General features: G+C 38.6%; 1 protein-coding gene across 5 annotated transcripts in view; it reads right to left on the reverse strand.

Annotated features, from left to right (window-relative positions):
- Nucleotides 1-21,380, reverse strand: part of PTPRK (protein tyrosine phosphatase receptor type K) — a 434,312-nt gene that overhangs the window by 48,129 nt on the left and 364,803 nt on the right. For 3 of the 5 annotated variants that reach the window (XM_032215026.1, XM_032215024.1, XM_032215028.1), the window contains exon 14: nt 12,757-12,895. In XM_032215026.1, coding sequence (XP_032070917.1) covers nt 12,757-12,895 — 139 coding nt within the window. The remainder of the gene's footprint in view (nt 1-12,756; nt 12,896-21,380) is intronic. The other 2 variants (XM_032215027.1, XM_032215025.1) reach the window with 1 other exon arrangement.

Here is a 21,380-nt window from a genome sequence, read left to right on the forward strand (position 1 = left end):
AAGGAGGAGTGGTAAGGGGAGAGAGGAGAAGGAGAAAGGAAGGGGAAGTAGAGTAGAAAATGATGGAGGGAAGACAGGATGTAGAAGAGTCGGAAGTAGAGGAGAGAAGAAGATAGGAAGAGAGGGATAGGAGAGATGGTGAAGGGGGAAGATGAGGTGTATAAGGAGGAGTGGTAAGGGGAGAGAGTAGAAGGAGAAAGGAAGGGGAAGTAGAGTAGAAAATGATGGAAGGAAGACAGAATGTAGAAAGGGGGAGGAGAGAAGGGGAAGAAAGTGTCGGATAAGGTATAAATATGGTGTATGGAGACCAGAAGAGTCAATAACTGGGTTTTTCTTTTTTTTTTTTTTTCTTTCCTTTTTTCCCCTTCCTTGGCAGTTGATGGTAAGATGAATTGATGTAAGTACTTAATAATACAACTTGATATTGACTATGTAATAGTATACATGTGATTATATGCTATGAAAATGGAAAATAAAACTTTTTATGACAAAAAAAAAAATAAGCAGCCTGAGGGCTGGATCCGGCCCACGGGCCAAGAGTTTGACACCCGATCTATATCATGATATATGGTTTGATCCTTCCCAGTATTCACATTCTTGGGTAAATAAATATCAACAAAATGAGGAATATGATTTTATGTTTATTTAAGCTACCAATTATTTTCATTTATTTTTTCCTGCAGTATGACGAATGGGAAAAATGACATTGCACATTTTACAGTTTCACCTATTGTACATCATATTCAGTGTTATCCAATGCTCTAACATGTGTATGAAAATGCTGAAACAGCTTATACTGAGTTTGGACCTTAATGCTATGAATGTGCTTGTACTTGTTCTCTTTTATTTCCATCTAAATCCAAGGAAGTTTTAAAAGTAATTTCTTATGTTGGCAATACATGGGAAGAAGTCAAACAAATAAAGGAAAAAAATCCAGAAAAAAAAAATCAAGAATCAAGATAATTTTGGTAAAGAGAGGCATTGAATTTTATAGGATGAATTTACACTCTTCCTCAAAATATGTTTAGCAGTTTGTATTCTCGGAACTAATTCTGAAACTGGTACCCTAAATTCAGGCCACCAAGAAGGCCAGTTGGACTTACTTTTGGAACTGTCAAATCTGACTTTGATGACATATAGCTTGAATCTCCACTACTTTTATTCACATAATATTTCATTACTATAGATATAAAATTTTATCTGTTTTTTTTTTGTTAAATGCTGTGGCTGCTATTCTTATTTTGTATATCTATGTAGCTTTATCTCTGTTTAACTATTTATCTATCTATCTATATTGCTTTTCATGTATGAATTTAGTGTCAGTCACACAGTTTGACAATCTCACAAGACAGTTCTATGGAGTTGATATTCACCTATGAGCACATTTTATTATGTTCCACAGCAGCAGCTAATTGTGCCTCTAAGTTATGAACAATTTCTACAGACATTATCCATTGCATAGTCTAAAATCCACAAGGTACAGTGATAACATTAAGTAGTCAACACTGCCCAAGTTGATGCCTATTCTTAACTATATAAAAAAAATGTTCCTGTTATTGTTTATCACAACACTTACCAAATGAAGATGCCTCCCCTACAGAGATGTTCACCAATAATCTTGCATCCCCTTAAAATAGATGTCACTGAATACAACTTAATGCCATTAAGACCTACTTAGGAAATCTCTTTTATCATTCTTATGCTCAGAGTAAATTGAGTCAAAGTAACATAAAATCCTGTAATCTGACAATTATAAAAAAAAAATACTACAGTATTGGAAAAGTAAAGAAGAAGAAGAAGAAGAAGAAGAAGAAGAAGAAGAAGAAGAAGAAGAAGAGGAGGAGGAGGAGGAGGAGGAGGAGGAGGAGGAGGAGGATGAGGGGGAGGGGGAGGGGGAGGGGGAACCAGTTATATTTTACTAAATCCTCTTCTTAAGCACCAATTTATAAACCTTCACAAAAATCCTCCAGGATTTGAAGTGGAGTTCTGAAATTCAACTAGAGTAAGGACTGAACTAACTTTCTGGATAGGAGAAATGAAAAGTCAACAGCATTCAATCTTCAAGAAGCAAAGACATGAAAAAGTTAATTTCTATGAAAAGGCTACAATAGATTTAGGAATTTCTCCACATGATTTCTGAAGTGATGGTTGCCAGGAAAAGGAAAGTATACAAAGTTTGTCATCAAACAGTCAATAATCTTTGTTATAATAATAAACAACACCTTCCTTAAGATATTGTATGTTCAAACTTTTGAGTTGCACAATTATTCATCTGACAGAATGGTGGTTAATGCTAAAAATGTGGAGAAGGAAGGATACAGGTAATTAATGTTCAACTCAAGTTTGCTGTTAGTTACGAAGAATGTTCTGCAAACATTCCAATTAGGTCTAATGAGTTGCTGATGCAACTTTATTTTGAACCTAGAATCCTCTCCAAGGACTGCTGGGCCAGAAAAAACAACATGCTAATAAAAATGGTTGATTCCTCCATTGTTGGGGGGAAAACTATCCAATACTTCCAATCCTCATCTATTCTTAGGTAAAAGAACTGTGGCAGTCACAAACAGAAAATAATTGAAAGTAATAGAAAGATCTAGAAATTTGATTTTGGATAGATACATGCAACTACACATACAATATGAATATTTTATATCACTAGGTATCATGACAAAAAGTTATTATTTTAAAGAGATACACAAACTGAACAGGGTGAGTTCCAGGAGGCACTACTGCCAATTTGTTCATGTGTGCGCCATGCACGTTTGATGCATGCTGCGTGCGCATGCGCAGTGCAATTAAAATTGTTCTGCACATGCATAGAAAAACAAAATGGCAGCGCCTATGGTGCTACCTGGAGAACTAGTTCAGGGGGATGGCAAGCCTGGGTCGCTGCCAGTTCCAGCAACCCAGGCAGCCAAACTACTACCAGTTTGGACAAACTGGGCCAAACCAGTTTGGCCCTGGAATGAGCTGCCCCCGGAGCTTCGTATAATCCCCGACCTCCGGTCCTTCTGACGCGCCCTAAAAAGTTGGCTTTTCCAGCAAGCCAAGCATGGCCTGAACAAAACAAAATAAATTATTGATCATTGTTAATTTTAATTCAAATTTTTTAAAAAAATGTTATTGTCAATTCTAATTGGGTTTGTTTGGGATATTCTATTTAATTTTTTTAAACTTTTGTATTATGTGTTTCTTTTAATGTTGTACGCCGCCCTGAGTCCTTGGGAGAAGGGCGGCATATAAATCTAATAAACCAAACCAAACCAAACCGGTAGGAACCCACTACTGAAACTGAAGTGTCTCCCAAAAACTTGGCTGCAAAGAAGCCTCCTTGTAAGATGCCTATGAAATCGAATGTTATTTTACTTGTGTGTATACATATACATTATACATATACTTTTACATGGAGGAGAGGCATGTGAGTCTATCATTGGCCAAAACCAGAAATTTGGTAGCACCTTTTCATATTAACAATTTTAATTAAAAGGAATAAATGTTTGTAAACTACAGCTCATGCGAACATGTCAGATTTAATTAAATTTGGATCCCATCTTATTAGTAGCAACTTTCTGGAATGTGAACTGTTAAAGGTAAAGGTTCCCCGTGCACATACTGTATGTGCTAGTCATTCCAGACTCTAGGAGGCGGTGCTGTTTTTTCATCTCTGTTTTAAAGCTGAAGTGCCAACACTGTCTTTATGGTCATGTGGCCAGCATGACTAAATGCCGAGGCACACAGAACGCTGTTACCTTCCCACCAACTGCTAGGTTGACAGAAGCTGGGACAAGTAATGGGAGCTCACTCTGTTACGTGGTGCTAGGGATTCAAACTGCTGAACTGCCAACCTTCTGATTGACAAGCTCAGCATCTTAGCCACTGAGCCACTGAGCCACTGCACCCCTATGAACTGTTACCCACCAATAAAAAACCATGAAGTATGTGCCTCAAGCTGAAAAATTGTATGCATCTCCAATTAAAAGTACTATAAAAGTTTTTATCTCTATAGTTTTTATAATCCACCTTGCAACTTAAAAATTGAAAATATTTGAATGAATTATTTTTAATAATTAATTTAATAAAAATAATAAATTCCTGAAAATCCAAATAATGTGTTGTTTTTTTTAATAGATCCTCGGATGCAGCAATAGCATTCCTTGAACCATAGTAGTCCCCCAAAAATTCTAATTTTAGCAAACAGTAACTCCATGTACCATTGGCTCTTCAGCTCAGCACAGGCAGCTGAAGGAAGGCTGAACTTCTGTCAGCATTGTGTTCTGAAATAATGGATCTGCTTGGTACTTGGATGACTATGTAGAGAATGGGAATTACTATAAGCTAGACTCAGAAGTGCAAAAAATATAATGGAAATAAAGAATGACAAGCCACTTCCATATTGTTTCTAAGAAAACAAGATTAACACATCCCTGAAACCATTGGGCACCACAGGAGAGTCAAGTACTTTAGATACTAAGTATAGAAGAGTATTATTAGTTGTGACATATTTCTTCTGCGTACATGTACAGAACTATTTCAAAAAGAGTCCTAGTGAGAGGGAATATTTATCCTATGTACATATTTAATTACTTCTAGCTGTGCAAGTTGTTATTTAAAAAGGTAATTACAATTTTTCATAATAAACCAAAGGGCATTAGTCTGTAGATGTTTAGTTAGGTTTTCTTTTAACAAAAAAATAAGAAATAGTCTATCGTTGATAACTTTGCTTTAACGAAGACTTTGATTTAGTAGATTTTGGATGCCATGGACAAAATGTATCTATTTTTGCATTCAGCCCTTTTGGTATTTTTAGTATTTGTAAAGTATTCATCCTAAAATCACATTTAGATTCTATGCACATTCTGCTTTAAACCAACACAACCTTTTCCCTATTAACGCATTAAATCCAGGATTTATTCTATTTGGCAAATGATTACTATTTATTTGCCAAAGTAAGCTTCATTGCAATGCAAGCTGGTGCGTGCCTTATATGGCAGGCATATTTAACTTAATTTTGCTTAAATTCTGCCTATGACAAATCTCTTCAAAATAGCCACAATCAGATATTCAAGCTGGAATATAAACTATATTTTGATACACCTGAAGGTCCTGATTCTTTAAAGAAAAGAAAAATCAGCATTCCTTAGTGATTAATCAGTGACTGCCAAGTCAATGCGTGGTAGTCATATATCGTTATCATGCTTTCTTATATTGGATAACCTTATTCTTTATTAATTAGCCAAAGTCATTTTAGAATTCATAAACTAATTAACCAGGTTTATTAAATTATTAATTTAATTAATAAAACTGCACTTTTTTACTGCACTTTGAGCATATTTGCCTTAATAAACATGGTAAATTTCAACACATATAGAAATAGCTCCAGACCTTCCATTATCTTGTAGCTATTTCCAGCTATTATTTTGGAAGAAGGTCTTAATCAGAAGGGATGCATGAATTTATTTTCCCTTTCCTGAACATGACTGGATTATGATGGTTGGGAGCAAAGAGATATAAGAAAATAGAAAAAACAACTTGTCACCTCCTTGTGCTACTATACATTTAGTTCTCGACTTACAACAGTTCATTTAGTGATCGTTCAAAGTTACAGCACCACTGAAAAAGGTGACTTATGATCGCTTTTCACCCTTACAGTATACCCATGGTCACTTGATCAAAATTCAGACACTTGGGAACTGACTCCTATTTATGACGGTTGCATTGTCCAGGCGGGATGTCATGTGATCCCCTTTTGTGACCTTCTTGCAAGCAAAGTCAACAGGGAAGCCAGGTCCACTTAACAACCATGTTACTAATTTAACAACTGCAGTGATTCAAAATAATGGAATGTGCTGAGATGAGTACATTGACATTTGAAATTAGAGAACAGGAAGATAAACAATTTTATAAGATATGGGATTTATTTTATCAGTAGTTAGATAAAAAAAAGCATACAAATGAAAGATCTTAGAGGATGTTATAAATACAAGAATAATAGAATGATACAGAATATAACATAAATATATATTATTATTGGACAGATTTAAGATGATGTAATGAATTGTTAAAATATAAATGAACTCAACACCCAGAATATCACATTTAAAATGAAGGAATAATAGTGATAGTCAAATAAATGAGGTAGAATGATAATAATGTATACAAATATATTTGATTTGATAATATGAGATTTCATATAAATTGTAAGTGATGACTATGGAAAGGGCGCACAAAAACCTTGTAACCAATTGACACATTGTAATTGAAGATGGCTTTACGTTTTATGTTTTGTTTGTCTATCTTTCTTTAAAAAAAAACTGCAGTGATTCACTTAACAACGGTGGCACAAAAGGATGTAAAATGGGACAGCATTCACTGAACAAATGTTTCACTTAGCAACAAATATTTTGGGCTCAATTGTGGTTGCGGACTACCTGTATTTACTGTAGCTACAGAGTGGGAATAAATACAGGATATTTTTACAGCCTAGAAGGAAAGGTAAAAGCAGCCAGCAATTGAAGAGAAATGTTAAAGAAGAAGGAACTGAGGTAGAAAATGTGTTCATTTTTATGTAACAAATATTACCAAAAGGTGACCTAATGGATCTAGTTGGATCTAATTCTCCCAGTGAGTAAAACAGGAATCACACTTCCCACTGTGCATACAAAAGATTCTACTGTTGGAAATAGATACAGTTATTTGTTTCCTTTTTGAATGGTAAATCCTTTGAGTAAATGAGTATGCTCACCTATCAATTCCCTAAAATAAGATGGAATTACAATCTTCTCATCAAAAGATAATATTTAGACACCTAAGCCTACACAGGATGGAGGTGAAGCTTGATCTTAGAATGAAAACACACAGTGGAAATATATTTAATAAAAGGGTCCATGTGTGGGTAGTCTACATCCAATTAGAATACAACAACCTTTAAAAAAATAAAGCAGACCGTCTAAAATTATATGTGGCTCCATAAAAACTGTCAAAATGATAACGGGAAATTATAGTGAAATATTAATCCTATTTCTAGACTTTTTTTTTAACGAAAAGGGATACTGCATCTTCAAAACACATAAAGAAGTAAAGTCACCCATTTCTACTTACAGGTAGTAGGAGTAAGAATAGTAGCTCCTTCTGGCAAGCAAATCACACAGTGGGAAAAAAGAAGCAATGGTGAATGAAAAGCGTGACACTGTCACATTCAATAAAGCAGAGAAATGTGCGTTAAAAAAATTAAAAATTCATGTTTTCTTTGTTAGCATTACAATCTTGCTCATGCACTGATTAGCCTTTACAGAGCCATGCAATTAAAAAAAAACATGTTAGCATATAAAAAAATATTTCAATAACAGAGGAAGTTCACTAGAGAAAAATGACATGCTAACACTTCATTTATTGCAGAAAAAATGGAAACCAAATTGGGTTATGTTAGTTCGGCATGCAGCATAAATGTGATGACTGGTAACTATCTAAATGCTATGAAATACAAAACAGCTGTGTACAGTTCTTGTGCTCTAAAGTTTACTTTCCTTCTTTTCTCTTTTAGCTTTCAGTTACAAACTCAAAGGCTAGTAGTGGCAGAGACAGGTAAACCAACAACTACTGTAAAACAATTATGTACAGATATACAGGTGCAAATTTTTGCTAAGCCATAATGTTTTTTAGATTTTCAGATGAATAATGTGCAAAAAAAGCCATTATGGCATTTGTGTTATGTGTGAACCAGGCAACTATAGCTCATCCAAAAAAAAGGGGGGGGGGAGGGAGAGAATTAAAAAGACAACCAGAACAGAGACTTAGTATTATGTATGAATGCAGCCAATGTACTGTGCTCTGGCATTCTACAGTAGAAGGGTATGTATATTAAACCCATATATACACACACAGCTGCTGTTTTTATATCTTTAAACTGAAAATACTGATATATGCATATTTAGCTTCAAAAATGAGAAATAAACAAATGGAAGGAGATGATGTACATTTGGAAATATTTCAACAATGTTTTAAAAAATACAGTATTTGCTACTCAAGAGATGCAGTATCCCTTTTCTTAAAATTCAGCTGTATAACTTTGTAAACTCTATAGAAACTAATAGAGTTACTTCAAAATCTGCACAAAATGATAAGGCAAAGCATAAGAACACCTCTGATTTGTGAAATCATACATAAGTGCTTACCAATCAATGTTTTTCCCCATTAGTTCAAATTTGGAAAATCTATGCAAGATTAGAATTGTTAAATCTGTGTGAAGTTCAGAAGTATTTTTTTTTGAGATTGCTAAAATGTTGATGTATCAAAAGGGATACCACATAATGGAATCTCTAATATGTATGCACAGAATTATAATCAATATAATTATTCTATAGCACCTGGAATACACTAAGCACTTAGGGTTAAAGCAGAAAGTGTTTTCTAACACCATTGTGTTTACTTGCTGCTATGTATATAAAGAAATATTTCTTTATTCAGCCAAAATATAAGACATATTTGCCTAATTCACAGGAGAATGGATTCCTTAAGAACCCAATTAAAATGGAGGTCTGGATGGATACTTTTGACTAGTGATATCAGTTCAAGTCAGAAGGAGAAGAAAGAACTCCATGCAAGAATCAAGTATCACAGGAACCAATGGGTTGAAACTAAGGTAAGAAAATATATGCTTATGTATATGTGGAGCAAGGTAGGAAATGCTATAAATGGATTCAAATCTGCACTTATGCTATAAAATATGCTAGTTTTTTGGGTGTAGTTCCATGTAAAGTTAAGTACTGTACATCATTATAACCTGTGTAAGAATCCAATGGGGAGCTGCTAACACAAATGGCTTATTGGATACTTATTCATTATCTATCTCAATCTCCATCTCAAAATGGTTTTTCAGTGGGGAAGGGATCTTTAAGGGTGTCCAGGAGCCAAGCTAGATAGTGTACTAGTCATATGACCACATGCTCACTCTTCTAGTGAAAACTCCTGTAGACTTCCAACAACAGACAAAATTAAGGATGGCGGCACCTAAACATTCAAGGGGGATGAATTATTTTTTTCATTTATCTCTTTTGCAAGCTAATTTACCAGATTTAGGTGAAAGTGGCTACTATGGAATGATATGATCAAGTAAACAAGGGGTCTACTTAACGATTCTTCCTGTAATGCACATCTGACTGAACCTTTTCACTATTTTTTGTATACTGGTGTTGTGTAAAGATGTCTGTTTACTTGCTTATTTTGGAAGAGAAGAAAGAAACTGAGTGGCTTTTCTATTAGACTAGTTATCCTCATTAAAAAAGTAGAATCAGATCAAAATTGCTACCTAATTTAACAATGTTTCAGGTTTTGGTGATAAAGAATTTTATAGCAATATACTATAGTTAATGGAGGCGCAATGGTTCAATGGCTTAATATATGCTGGAGAAGGTCTGTACTCTGGCAGTTTGAGTCCTACCACCACGTGAGAGAGTGAACTCCCACCAGGTGCCTTAGCTTCCGCCAACCTAGCAGTTCAAAAACATGTAAATGCAAATGGATTAATAGGTACTACTTTGGCGGGAAGTTAACAGTGATCCTTGTTTTGCCGTATGCTTTGTGCTTTGGTGTGATATCATGCTGGCCATATGATCACAGAAATGTCTTTGGACAGCGCTGGCTCAGTGGCTTAAAGAAACAGATTTGAACACTATCCCTAAAGTCGGCTACAGTTAGCAGAATAACACCTATGGGGATTCCTTTACCTTTTACCTTTTATTATAGTTAGTTATAGTTAGTTTATCTACTATAATATTTATTTATTATGGTTAGTATATCAACTCATAGAAAAAACCAGTAAATCCAATACCAAATAAATCTAAATCCAGCTAAAATAAGAAATTGAAATGTGCGATTTTCAGGGTCTGTTAATGCCCTCCAATAATAATACTTCTGTGAAAATTCTAGACAAAGAATTGCTGTCTATTTAATGTAACAAACAGGAAAGGTTTCCATCCATCTCTTTTTAATCTGAATTAATAGAGTTCAGGAGAAAATTCTTACACATTCTGAAATAGATCAATGCGATAAAGGTTCACACACTGCAGGGTCAGCAAACTTATTAATGACATGATAAATTAGGAAAGGTGGAACATAGCTATGAAAATGTCATGCAAATTAAACATGAGATGCTGATGAACTAGATTGGGTAATGGACCGTGCATCTGATAATACTCCTCCACTGAAGTTGATTTCCTCAAATTGGAAGAAAGCTCCGTTCTACCCCCTGAAAAATGACTCCTCCAACATAATTTAAGAAACTGTTGACAAACTAATTCTGCGAAGTGTAGTTTGTAACAGCATTGAGGTGTTCTCCCTACTGGAAATGAAATGAGAACTGAAAACTTTTTGTGGATCATAGTTGAAATTCACGAGAATGATGGTGAATCCAAGCTTACTAACCTCCAAGGCCGAGATGTTCTCCAGGATTGAGCAAAGTGAATTGCAAAATGTCTAGCCTATTTTTTTGAGCCGGACTTAAAGGAAAACTCAAAGACTTGGGGAAGCTTATATATATTTCCCCAAGTCCTTGAGTTTTCCTTTAAATCTTTCCTTCAAATATATATATATGTGTGTTGATTTTGTGCTGATAAATAAATAAAGGGAGACTAGTACAGATCTATTTCAAGCTATTTAGCTCTCATCAGCTAACCATACCCTTACTGAGAATCAAACCTGGGCTGTATTACATATTAGGCAGTTATATTAGCCACTAAGCCACAGGCTCTCCTCCTTTATCAGCTAAGCCAGGGAAATAGGTATACCTATTTATTCGATTCCCAGTAAGGGTATGGCTAGCTGATGAGAGCTAAATAGCTTGAAATAGATCTATACTAGTCTCCCTTTATTTATTTATCAGCACAATTGCAACACAAATGTAACAAGGCAACATAAAAAAATGGCTTTCTGCCTGGATGGCTCCCAGAGTGAGCCGATAGACAGAAAAGGAAAGCAGTATGCTCCCTCCTATATTTGGGCATACCAGGGGTTGCGACACAATATATATCTGTATCTCCATTATCACTTGTGAATATAATGCTTACTCTACTGGTCCAATTATTCTATGTAAGCAGCTGTGAAACTTATACAAGTTAACAGGGTTCTCAGTTCTGCTAGTGGAAAAGCCATTATAATTGATCACAGGTTAGCCTCACAGAAAGGTCTAATAGTTTGGTGTAAATGTCAGCATGAGTGCTGACATTATGATAGGTTTGTAAGGAAGTGTCACATCCCCAGGAGCAGCTGATATTTTGAGGACATTTCTCACTGGCCTGTCTTTACAGTTCTGGCAATCACATTTATTCATCATTTAGCAAGGAGAACTTCCAGATAAAAAGCAATACAGCTATACTGTACTGCCCCTTAATTTGCACGAGTGGATTTCTCATAATTTTTACTATGAACTGGTTTGTAGCACTTCTTTTTAAGCACAGAGGTACACAACAGGAAAATAAAAAGTGAAAGCACTATTGGGAGAAATCACATATGTGTCTAACTAACACAAAACACTATTAGCATACCTAAGGGTTCTAATGCAGACGTTTCTCCTCCATGTTATATATCTCCGGGGGGAATCATTGTAAAAAGGCAATAAATTAAAAAAAATCTATTGGAAACCATTAAGACATGAATATGATTTTTAGGCACAGTGTCTAGTTTTTTTCCCCCACTTGGAAAACTGGAACAGAAAATTCATTTCACTTTAACATAGATAAGAGATATAAAAATACCCTATTTTTATTCCTTCCTTGCCTAGAATAAAAACAACAATTTTGCAACTGATCTCTGAAGCAAGACATCCATAGCTTGGTGGTAGACCACATAGCCTTAATTCATAAAGTCTGCATATGATTTTTATCATTTCCAATTAAGGGGATCACAAGTGGTAAGTGATGTGACAGACTTTTAAGTGATATTTTAAAGAACTAGCTCTCTGTCCATCTGTTCTAGGCTAGATGGAACAAATCACTTGACATAAACAGCTTCATATTAAGCAGCCATTTGCTCATTCAGATGTGTGAGAGAAACAGAAAGGCAAGGAAAAAGGATCTGAAAGATATTCATTAAGTCATACATGTTGATTATGAAAATGTGTGTCAATTAACAAAGTGTTTGAAACTTATCAATAAAATGTACTTAAAAAAATAAAATTATAGATTTTTTTTCTTTCAGAATTACTTCTACTTCCAGAAGATGGTGCTATTGATTTTTGTTGTTACTTTGAAATTGCAAAGATTTTTTTTAAAGAAATGAGACACCATTTAATATACTTTTGCATTTTAAGGTCTGCAGGCCTATCTAACCCAATGGAAAATTTATGATAAGGTAATGTGATTTTAACTATAACTTTCATGACTTATAAAAATACAAATGAAGGTAACATAGCCTGTAAAATATTTTCCAAGATAAGTAGGCCAGACATTTCACAATACAAGAAAATAAGCAGGGCTAATTGAAACAGTAAGTTCAAGTTAACCACAATAAAATATAAGAAATATTTTGAAGGTAAAAAGGTATCATTTCAATTTCACCAGTCTTTGTCTTTACAGTTTGTACAACTCAATACTAAAAATATATATATTTGATTTCTACGGTAGAATATTGGTTTCTGACTTTACAAAATACCTTCTGTTCATGATAAAGATGCTCTCCCAGGAAACATTTTTCTACAACGAACTGTGAATGAATTTCTTAACATTTATTTGAACAAAAAGAAAATGGCAAATTTACCATACTTACCTTTTTTTGACAATTAATATGACAAGGAGGAGGATGAGAATAAAGACAAGGATTCCAGCACTTATTCCTGCTATTTTCACTACACGGTCAGTCTGCTTGGCAGGGTCAGGAATAACCTCTGGTTCTTCTGTTGCAGCTGCTGGGAGAAATGGTATTAAAAGTTACTTGAACTGTTTTAACCATTGCTCCCATCCAAATGGGCTCTGCATTGATGCAGTACTGGACCAGGAAGAAGAACTATCTTAGAAAGATCTACAGTATTAGATCCGTGGTGGCACAGTGGTTAGAATGCAGTATTGCAAGCTGACTCTGCCCATAATCAGGAATTCGATCCTGATGGGGCTCGAAGTTGACACAGTCTTCCAACCTTCCAAGGTTGGTAAAATGAGGCCCAGAATATTGTAGGCAATATGCTGCCATAAATCGCTTATAAAGAGTACTGTAAAGCACTATGAAGCTGTATCTAAGTTAAGGTGACCAGATTTTCAGATTGGTAAAGAGGGACACCATTGACCGGTTTGGGGGGGGGGGGGGGCTTGATTAAAAAATTTATATTTTGTCAAAAGGTCACAAAAGATGATTACATCACCCCAGGACACTGAAACCATCATAAATATGAATCTGTTGCCAAACACCAAAATTTTGATCACATGACCATGAGGATGCTGCAACGGTTGTTAAGTGTGAAAAATGGTCGCTAAGTGTGAAAAATGGTCATCAGTCACTTTTTTCAATGCCATTGTAACTTTGATCACTAAATGAACTGTTTGAAAGCTAAGACTAGCTTGCATTATAATGCCTTATGCTAGCTTACATTTACAAGAGAGAGAAGCTAAACTCCTAAACACACAAGGAATTTGTCTTTGGTGAATATGCTCTCAGTGTACATAAAGAAAAATAAAATAGAATACATTCATCAAGAATCATAAGCTACAACACTTAGTGATAGTCACTAAACCCTGGAGGATTGTTCCCTCTGTGCTTCTTTAAAACAGTATATGTTAGAATAGAATAACAGAGTTGGAAGGCACCTTGGAGATCTTCTAGTCTAACCCCCTCCTTAGAAAGGAAACCCTACACCATTTCAGACAAATGGTTATCCAACATCTATTTAAAAACTTCCAGTGTTGGAACATTCACAACTTCTCTCCTTGATTAGTTTCCACCCATTGCTTCTTGTTCTCACGTGCCTTGGAGAATAGTTTGACTCCCTCTTCTTTGTGGCAACCCCTGAGATATTGGAATACTGCTATCATGTCTCTCCTAGTCCTTCTTTTCATTAAACTAGACATACCTAGTTCCAGAAACAGTTCCTCATATCTTTTGGCCTCCAGTCCCCTAATCATCTTTGTTGCTCTTCTGACTTGTGACTGTTTTTCTCCTTTATGACCACTGCACCATCCTCATGACCAGATGATCAAAATTTGCTTGCCACCTGGCATGTGTTCATGATAGTTGCAGTATCCAGGATTATGCGATCACCATTTGTCACTTTCCCAGCTGGTTTCCAACAAGCAAAGTGACCAGGAAAAGCCAAACTTGCTTAATGACTGCATGGTTCACTTAACAATTGCAATGACTCACTTAACAACTGTGGAAAGAAAGGTCATGAAATGAGGAACCATCTTGCTTTGCAATGGAAATTTTAGGGTCAATTGTGGTTGTAAATTGAGATCTAGCTGTACAGTATATGGAAATAATCCCAGTCCCTTAAAATTGAAGTGTGCTTGCCTTGCATTCTAAACAACAAAATATCCAACCATTTTTTTCTTAAATATTTTAAGCAAATATTGTACAAAATCTCCCAATACAATAAGCTTAACACTGTATCCTGAAGTGTTGGAATATAAAAACTGTCTCGTTCACATAGTATGTGAAAATAGCAATGAATTTAAATGTATGAATTTAAAACTAAGTTTGGAGCTATTGTTTATTAGCCAATGTTGCACTCTTATTTTATACAAATGCTTCTGTATCAGAAAACACCCATGTTCTTCTGTTCCAGACACCTGTAATGACACCAAAGGACAGCTATTTGTCTATGACCTTCTATAACAAATTCATGGCTTTATACAGAGATACAATAATATCAACACTCAACTCTGCCTACTGGGTAGTTTCAGATAACTGCTATTTGAGGAGAAGTTTTAGAAGTTACTTGCAATCTTGTGGCGAGTTTGCTGTTTAATCTGCTAGTTTTGCAAAAGGAGAAACTACACAGCCGTAAAAATAATTCCTGTTGCTCAATGCAGCTGTGCTGAGCTGCTTTCCTGGCACGATTTGGAAGATATTTGGTCACAGTAGATCAAATATGGATAAGAGAGCCAGTTTGCCTAGTAGTGGTTCAGGCACCAGACAAGAAATCAGGAGTTTCTAGTCCCATTTTAGGCATGAAAACCTGCTTGGATGAAGTGAGGCCAGTCACTCTTTTTTTCCCTTCTTTCCGTCCTTCCTCCCTTCCTTCCTCCTTTCCTTCCTTCTTTTCCTTCCTTCCTTCCCTCTTTCTTTCCTTTCCTTCCTTCTTTCCTTCCTTCCCTAACTTTCTTCTCCCATCCCTTTCTCTGTTGTGGGGAGTCGGAAGGAGCATTAGATCTGCTCACCGCCTTAAAAGTGGGATTTTTTTTAAATGGCTTTTTTTTAAAGTGATTTCAGCCGGGATGCTTTTAGTACTCGCCCCATCCATCCTCCCATCCTTCCAAAAAGTTGATTTAAAAAGCCAGCGATCCGCGCCTGCTTCTCCAGCGTTCCTGATTCAGGGGCAGAGTCCGAGACAGGTGCCTGGGTGCGCCCTGTTCCCCCCTCAAGGCTTCATGTTAAAGCCAAAAAGGACCTCCACAGAAATGGCTCCAGGAAGGCAGGGCAGAGAGGGATGCTGGAGAGCAGCTTTCGCCTACAGCCTTGGGGGGAGGGGGGTGTTTGCAACCCTGTCCTGTTTGGTGCCCCTCGTTGCTTGAAATAGGGTGCTCTGTTTGGGGAGGGGATGCAGGAAGTCCAAATAAGAGGCAGGCTCAGCCTCCGCTGGGATGGAGCAAGCAGAAGGAAAGGCAAGAGCGGGGGGGATGGGACTTCACTGGCAGTTGCAAAGCAGCCTTCCACCGATTGCCTTCCCCCAATGCCCCCCAATCCTTTCAAAAGCCACCCCCATCGCCAGCCTCTCCCAACCGAATCCCCACCTGTCTTCTTGCTGCGCTGCCGCCAGCAGAAAGCCGTCGCTCTCCCTACAGAAAAACAGCCCGCGTCAGCGCGCTCACGCGCAGGAGGGGAGGGAGGGAAACCACTGCCTTCTACAGGCCACATTGTGAACGACACTTCAGAGAAATAAAAACATTTTTTTAAACGGCGTCCTTTTTAAAATTGATTTTCTTTCTTTTGGAAAATCGGGATTTTTTGAACACGCCGCGGGACACCGGACAAATTATTAAAAATTGTGACTATCCCGCCAAAATCGGGATGTCTGGTCACCTTAATCTAAGTCTAAGTGCTCATGCTATTAGGGCATGCTTTTTCCCTCAAGAATAAGCATGTCTAGGACTGCTTTAACTTGTACTTCCTGTATTAGCTGAGAAAAGATTACTCTCAAATAATTGTTAAAGTGAGAAGTTGCCTGTTTGACTGGTAAAAGACATAAAAGTAACCTGACAGGTTCCCCCCCCCAATTTTTCTACGCATCTACCTAACCACCAATGATTCTAAACTTACCAACCTACCTAATCACCAATGATTCTAAAACAATAATTTGTCTTCATGGCTTAACAGGCCCCTGTACTTTTGGTGTTATATTTTATATTTAAGAGCCAAGGTGGCGCAGTGGTTAAATGCAGCACTGCAGGCTACTGCTAGATCAGCAGGTCAGCGGTTCAAATCTCACCGGCTCAGGGTTGACTCAGCCTTCCATCCTTCCGAGGTGGGTAAAATGAGGACCCAGATTGTTGGGGGCAATATGCTGACTCTCTGTAAACCGCTTAGAGAGGCCTGAAAGGCCTATGAAGCGGTATATAAGTCTACTGCTATTAAGGACCAGTTGCCACCAGATGTGGCTGAATCTTTCCACTAGCATGCTAGAAGCGATAATTGATTGTAATAGTAGTAGAACTTTAGGATTGCTCCCTTATTTTAGACTATCCTGCTCCGATATATAAAATATTACTTTCATTTGCTAGATACAATATCAAGATTTTAGTTGGCTGTATGTCTTTTCTTGTAACTGATTTTACACTGTTGGTTTATTCAAGTGCATGAATTATACATGAAATAATTAGAGATACCAAAACAAACCAGAATACCTGTAATGAGCTACTGCAATGCAGGTATAGCTTTGTGTTCTGAAAAAATGTAAAATTTGGGCTAAATAATTATTTAGGCCTGCTTTCCATCCACTCAGTAGAATTCTACTAAACTGCCATTACATATACCTGAAACACTTAAAATAGGTGAAAAGGGTTCACCCTTTTCTCTGCAAACCAAACTCCCTAGAGTTAAAAAAAATCAGAAAGTCAACAGCAGCTGAAAGTCACTACTTCCTACCACATATACAAATGTATGGTGTTTGTTCATTTGCAGATGAAGGCAACTACCCTGGAAGAGTCTGCAACATTCAAATAAGCTCTGCTAAAATATATGAAAAATAGAAACGCTTGCAAGTAAATCAGAGATACAGAATACAGATAATACGATAATTCAAAAGCACAGTAGCCAGGAATATGCTACCTACCATTAAATTAACTAACATATGGGTCCCTGCACACCTTAAAGTTTTTAAGGTCTTACAAAAAGACTTTTTCTATTATTAAAAGGGGTCAGATAGATTAGAATGCTAATAGGATTTGTACTATAGTAGAACAATGACTCCTATAAACATGTCCCACTAGGGATTACAATTCTTTCTACCTACAATCTGGGGCCGCTATACGGGTAGTCCTTGATGTTTAGCCACAACTGAGCCCCACATTTTCATAGCTAAGCAAGGCAGTTGTTAAGTGAGTTTTGCCCCATTTTAGATTCCTTTTTTTGCCATAGTTGCTAAGCAAATCATTGCAGTGGTTAAGTGAATCATGTAGTCATTAAGCAAATCTGGCTTCCCCCATTGACTTTGCTTGTCAGAAGCTGGGAAGCTGGGAAGATTAGAAATGGTATTCACATGAACCCGGTAAAGTGCAACTGCCATAAATACATGCCAGTTGCCAAGTGCCCAAATTTTGATCATGTGACCGCCATAAATGTGAAAAACAGTCATGTCACATTTTCAATGTTGTTGTAACTTTGAACAGTCATTAAATGAATGGTTGTAGGTTGAGGGATGCCTGTACTCTTCTGTAGCATAAAAAAAAGAACTAGGCTTCAGAGAAAGGTAGGTATCTCATCTAGAGATGTTCCTAAGACTGATTTATTCACCTGCCTCTCTCAAACAGGTGAGAATTAAAATTTCAAAACTTGTCACCACGCTGGGTCTTCTTGTAAATACAATCCTTCCAAGTTCAACAGATAAGAGTGTTGCTTGCATTCAATGTCCTGTATAAGGATATTAAGGGCATCCTACCAGGTAAGATTAGAAAAAAGAGAGAAATCATGACTCTATCTAGGAGGAGGGATGACCAAGATAACATCTAGTCATGTTATCTAAGACTCCTTTTGTCATGTGCGCAGTGGAGCTATGAAGAGGGCATTTCCCAGCATAAGCTCTGGGAAGTGGTAAATGATTCTTTCTGGCATAGCACATTGCCCATAGCATTGAAATCTCTTTTTAAAAGGCCGACTAAGTACCTGGCTTTTTATACCATCCAGCTTCCAAATCTCATTGCCAGGAAGCTGCTAGAGAGATCATCCATTATTTTGGAGTACAGTATCACCAATATGCCGATGATACCCAATAGTTCAGGGTGAGTGGATGTTACAATAGTAACTCATGCCTCCATTTCTATGCAACTTGATGTGCAATGCGTTGTACGTAACATGCGTTTGAAGACTTAGAAACTGCAGGTAGTTCAAAATGCAGCAGATAAGTTTGTAAGTTTAATTTTATTTATAGGCCGCCCAATCCCAAAGGATTCTGGGCAGCTTACAGAAGGGAAAAGAAAGAAAATAAAAGAAAGTAAAAATAAAATTAGATAAGTTAAAATGACACAGATACATTCATTTCAGTCGGGGCTGGACCTCAACAATGAGGTCAACAGCCCCAGGCCTGCCGGAAAAGCCAGGTCTTGACAGATTTTCTGAAGGCCATGAGAGTGGGTGACGTCCGGATTTCTGGGGATAGTTCGTTCCAAAGGGTCGGGGCAGCCACAGAGAAGGCCCTCCTCCGGGGAGCCGCCAACCAACACTGCCTGGCTGACGGCACCTGAAGGAGGCCCACCCTTTGCGATCTCACCGGCCGTAGGGACGTATGCGGCAGTGGGCGGTCTTGCAGGTATGCTGGTCCTAAGCCATATAGGGCTTTAAAGGTAATAACCAACACCTTGAATTGCATCCGGAGACCAATGGGTAGCCAGTGCAGCTCGCGGAGGATAGGTGTAACATGGGTGTACCTAGGTACACCCAATATCGCTCGCGCGGCTGCATTCTGGACTACTTGCAGTCTCCGAACACTTTTCAAGGGTAGCCCCATGTAGAGCGCGTTGCAGTAATCCAGCCTTGAGGTGACTAGGGCATGAGTGACAGTTTGGAGTGCCTCCCGATCCAAGTAGGGTCGCAATTGGTGCACCAGGCGAAGCTGGGCAAAGGCTCCCCTGGTCACAGCCGACAGATGATGTTCCAGTGTCAGCTGTGAATCCAAGAGGACTCCCAAATTGCGTGCCCTCTCTGAGGGGTGTAAGTTTTCACCCCCCAGGATCAAGGATGGACTATCTGGGCTGTTGTTTGGGGGGAACATCCATAGCCACTCAGTCTTGTCGGGATTGAGCACAAGTTTGTTTACCCCCATCGAGATCCTAACAGCCTCCAGGCACCGGCACATCATGTCCGCCGTTACACTGAGCTGGCACGGGGCAGAGAGATATAATTGTGTATCATCAGCATACTGAGGGAGTGGGTCACCCTAAACAGGGCGGCTGGGTGAGATTCCGTGGACGCAATAATAGCGGAAAAATATGTGCATTTTGTTGCCGGTATCGCCACTAAATAAGTCCCAATAAAGGCTCTTAACAGTGTTTAACAGTGTTTGGTCAGATTCGGAGTTACTAGCCCTCCAGCATCGCTCTAGGTGTCTCTTTTGGCTCTTCATCTCCCAGAGTTCCTCGGTGAACCAAGGTGCCCTCCTGGATCCACTGCCGCGGAGAGGCCACAAAGGCGCAATCCGATCCAGAGCCTCAGCCGCTGCAACATTCCAGACTGTGACTAAGGCCTCTGTCGGGTTGTGGGCAAGGGAGTCAGGTATCCCTCCAAGCTCCTTCTGGAATCCTTCCGGATCCATCCAAATTAAAAGTGGGGACACGCTCTCACCCATTCATACAAACATTCCCTCAACACACAAAATAGCGCAATTTTTGCCCCGCAAAAGCAGTTGGCGCAAGTTTAGAAAAGGTGAAGTTGGTAAAAAGTTTAAATTTAAGAGAGGGGGGCTCTACGCTATTAGTCTTCTCTCCTGCGGAGTCCAGAAAGTATATGCAGTCTGAGAGTCTAAAATGGCTGAGTAGGTCGACGCCAGTTGGGGAGGGGGGAGCTGGCTTTCTGACCACGTTCTCCTCATCTCCCCGTCCTCTCCTTCTACGAGGCTCTACAACATGGGATCTAACGCAGAACTATCAGCGTGGCCAGAGGTCCATGGCCGCTGCAACAGTTAGTTAGGGTGATAAGTTAGGATGATAAGCAAAAAAGTCCCTGAGGACGAGGGTGGGGGCGGCCAGAGGGCGAGGGCAACCGGAGAAACGCGCCACCAAAGGCAAGCCCACGTCGCCCAAAAAGGCAAGCCCAAGAGATAGCGGGTGGCAGCGGCAGACGGCGGCGGGAAGGTGGCTTTGATGTTTTAAGAAGCCAGGATCACAGCAGCCGGAGTATGGACAAAGCAAAAGTCCACAGCGGTGGTGGTAAAGAGGCAAAGGGCTGCGATGGAGAAAGAGGGTGGGAGGGACGTCAGCAGTGGCAGTAAAGAGACCAGCCGCCCATTCCCAACTCACCATCCCCTCTGAGGATATGGAACTCAGTGGGTGGGTGAAATCTGCGTCCCAATGCAGCTCAGCGGCGCCCCGTATTAATGAGCCGAGGCGGATTGAAATCGGCACTGGAGTTGTCGTCAGCTGGAATGCCGCCTGCAAGAAACTGCATCACCTGAGGGCCCTTCTAAGCCGATTGGAACCATTCGAAGCCGCTCAGAGTCGTTTGGAGCAGCGTTCTTTTAAGTAAGAGGCTTTTCGGGACCCCCTTGGCTCTCTCTCCCACAGCCTTCATTTTTAGTAAGTCTGGTGTCGGCAGAGGATTCAAATTTTGTTTGTTTCTTCCCTCTCTGAGACTGAGCGGCGAGCTCAGGCAGCCATCTTCACCAGCGCCTGCGCAATGTGATATGTATTATCTGGTGCTAAATAAATACACAGCACCTGTGCTGCTGGCCTAGCCTTGCCTTGTCTTCTAGCTGTTTTCCAAGCATGATTCAAATTGTGTTCAAATGTGTTTCATCTAGACATTTACAGGACCAC

This window comes from Thamnophis elegans, chromosome 4 (assembly GCF_009769535.1).
Source record: "Thamnophis elegans isolate rThaEle1 chromosome 4, rThaEle1.pri, whole genome shotgun sequence".
Classification (NCBI taxonomy): domain Eukaryota; kingdom Metazoa; phylum Chordata; class Lepidosauria; order Squamata; family Colubridae; genus Thamnophis; species Thamnophis elegans.